Raw genomic sequence first — 3,383 nt, 5'->3', positions numbered from 1 at the left:
CACAGGCACTGAGCCCATCTTCCAACTTTCTATGAGAAATATCTCTTTTTAAATGTCCCTTGAATTTGTCCCATTCAAATTGAATATATCCAAAATAAAGCTCATTATTTCCTCTCAGTACCTGTGCCCTTCATCCTTTAAGGGCACCATCATTCACCCAGTTGCCCAAACCAGGAAATTTTACTCTGGTTTCTCAAATCCAGACATCTCTAAACCTTGTCAACCTGAACATTTCTCTACAATCTCTTCCCTCCTTACCACCTCACAGCCACCGCCTTCTTTTCAAGCCTTCTTCATTTTGCTCATTTCTCATCTAGACTGTTTCTATAGTAGCCTCTTAATTGTCCACCTGTCTTCACGTTCCCTTTCTACTACCCGGAGTTAGCTTTCTAAAATGTCGATTTAATTATGTCAGTACCCAAAGTCTACAAGCTACAACCCTGAATCATAAGCTTAGCACAAGCCACCTGCCTGTGCACTGAGCTCTGGTGTCAGCCCAATATCCCCACCCCCAACCTGTGTCTCAGGCTGTGCCACCTTCCCAGCATGCACTGTGCTGCATCAAGCCCAGGTCGTGAGACATGTTTTAACTCATGGACCCTTTGCCCAGAAGCCTTCATTTTCCCGATGAACATTTCTTGCTCTTCCTTAGAATTTGTTCAAGTATTTCCTCTTAGAAGCCTTCTGGAAGCCCCCAAGGAAGTTACATTATATTCTTCACGCTCCCATAGCAGTTTGAGCATCTAGTAAGCCCTCTTTCAACATTGGAAATTTGGTTAGTTGTTGCTCTATTATTTTCTTTTTTTTAAGACAGGCTCTTGCTCTGTCACCTAGGGAAAAGTACAGTGGTATCATCATGGCTCACTGGAGTCTCTAACTCTCAGCCTCAAGGGATCCTCTTGCCTCAGCCTCCCAGAGTGCTGGGATTATAGGGGTGAGCCACTGTACCCGGCCTACTGCTGCTTTTTGAGGGAGAGAAATTAAAACAAAATGAATTTCAATGATTTTTTTGTTAGTTTGTTTAAAATAAAAGCTATGATGACCAGCTTGCTAATTACTTTCCTTTTCATTCAGTACTGGGAATGATTAGCAAAAAGGAGCCTATGTATTGGCAAGTGGGTATGAGGATGAGTTTATTCCTGTGGAATAAAGAGCAAATAAAGTGAGTTAAAGGCAGAAATAAATAACAAGGAAAACAGACTAAGCAAGAATTAGAGAAAGAAACTCATGATGAGAGAAAATGATCAAGCCAAAGTTCTGGCTTGTTGGCATTTTCTTGTTTTTTACTTCCTTGAAATTGTTCTTTTCACAGAAAATGTCCCCTTGTTCTATTCCTTCAGGAGCATAAGGGGGGAGCAGCTCTGACAACATGAGCTGAGACTGACTGCCTGCCTGCTAGATCCCTGGGTCGTTAGGCAGCCATGGAAACACACTCTGCCCTCGTGGGGTAACTGCATCTGTGCTCTTAGCGGGACCAAACACCAGATAGGGTGGGCAGGTCCAACTGGGGTGGGGTGGGGGGACCCGTGGAGACCTTGGTATTAGACCAATGTAGCTACAGCAAAGCCTGGGTCTGTCTGATGGTATTTCATCTCTCAGGAGAACAGAGACAATCTCAGATGTGAAAGTGACCAGGAGTGGAAAGGAGATCATGTGTCTTTGGAGAAGAAATCCATCATGAAGCCACGACTGTCACAGTTTCCAGGGAGCATGGAAAGATGCACTATGGAACATGTCCTTTCTTTTATTGTCACCTGAATATACGGAACTGATCTGAATGCTGGAACTTTTTCTAAAATCACAGTGGTGGGAGTGGATTCTCTGTGCGGCCAGTGATGCTGGTGCCTACTCCAGAGCACACAGCCAGGCTGAGAGGTGCCACCCCAGGTGTTGGCACCTGAACAGGGAGAGAGCACATTTGCCCCCCCAAGTCAGCAGCTTTGGGGGTATGTCCTTTCAAAATGGGATTATCTCAAAAAGTTGCACAGAATACTCAAAATGGTGTTATAAAAAATCCACGTAAGTATTTAAATTTCCAAGTGGGATGTCACAAAAACTCCCCATACATATTTAAATTTCTAGTAGGATTACAGGCAGTGGCTCATGCCTATAATCCTAGCACTCTGGGAGGCCAAGGCGGTGGATCGCCTGAACGCAGGAGTTTTCATCTAAATACATTTCATCCAAATCCAAATACCTTTTCTTCGTTTGCCGCCATCAAAGATTCCACAGCCTTTTTCATTTTTTGTACTTCAATATCTGAAAGTAACACAACATCAAGTCAGAAGTCAGCATAGTTAACGCGTGGCAATGACAAAAAGCTATTTATTCTTCAGATTGAAATGTTGTAAGGCTGAGATGGTTAGATTTATTTTTTGTTTGTTTGTTTGTTTGTTTTTAGGGGAACCCAGATTCTGTCTTAGGGAAAATCTAAAAGATGACCACCTTCTCTCTCACCTCAACAGCTGTCATTTTACAAAGGAAATAAGGGAATATGAGAGCCAGCTATCCTCCCTCTGAGCAACAACAAAATCCTCATAAAGAGGCCGGGCACTGTGAATCACGCCTGTAATCCTAGTACTCTGGGAGGCAGAGGTGGGCGGACTGCCTGAGCTCACGAGTTCGAGACCAGCCTGAGCCAGAGCAGGATCCTGTCTCTAAAACTAGCTGGGCATTATGGCAGGTGCCTGTAGTCCCAGCTTCTTGGGAGGCTGAGGCAAGAAAATCGCTTGAGCCCAAGAGTTTGAGGTCGCTGTGAGCTAGGATGCCACTGCACTCTACCTAGGGGGACAAAGTGAGACTCTGTCTCAAAAAAGCAAAAAAATTATGAAGAACACTGAAGATAAAATTTCAGTACTGTAACAATAAAAACAAGGACTTTTCCAAAAGGAACCTAAAAGCAGTGGGTGAAAGCAATGAATGGTCCAGGCAATGACAAAGCAGAGAACATGGTCCAGTCACAACCAAGGAAGAGGCACGGAGGTAAGAGCCTGGTGGCGTGTGACGTTCACATGAGTACTCATGCTAAGAAGCTGGCTAGAGTTCCATACAGAAGGACAGTAAGTGTTTGCTTCATCTATAAACTTCATTTCCAATAGTACTTTAAAACAGATTTCAACAAAGTAGGCTGAATGGTTTTCCTGACAGTTTGGTATTCAAATATAGAAGCTGTTACTTGAATAATTAAAAGCATCAATGTTTTAGAGGCAAAATGTCACCAGAAAGCAAAACTAAAAAACTGAAGCAGAAGAAAAAAATTTCAGCAAAGTTGCCTGCTTCTGAGAAAAATAGATACTATTTAAAATAATCTGAGGGCAGCGCCCTAAGCTCCGTCGGTAGGGTGCCAGCCACACACATTGAGGCTGGAGGGTTCAAACCTGGCC

The 3,383-nt window shown here is 43.5% G+C and overlaps 1 protein-coding gene across 11 annotated transcripts in view; it reads right to left on the bottom strand.

Annotated features, from left to right (window-relative positions):
• PPFIBP1 (PPFIA binding protein 1) overlaps window positions 1-3,383 on the bottom strand; it is a 62,211-nt gene that overhangs the window by 30,733 nt on the left and 28,095 nt on the right. For all 11 annotated transcript variants that reach the window (XM_023514685.1, XM_023514676.1, XM_023514679.1 and 8 more), the window contains one exon: window positions 2,198-2,259. In XM_023514685.1, coding sequence (XP_023370453.1) covers window positions 2,198-2,259 — 62 coding nt within the window. The remainder of the gene's footprint in view (window positions 1-2,197; window positions 2,260-3,383) is intronic.

The sequence above is a fragment of the Otolemur garnettii genome, unplaced genomic scaffold, assembly GCF_000181295.1.
Source record: "Otolemur garnettii isolate 467f Iridium unplaced genomic scaffold, OtoGar3 scaffold00057, whole genome shotgun sequence".
Lineage (NCBI taxonomy): Eukaryota > Metazoa > Chordata > Mammalia > Primates > Galagidae > Otolemur > Otolemur garnettii.
Note: the sequence above shows the minus strand (reverse complement) of the source record. Positions and strands in the feature narration are given on the sequence as shown.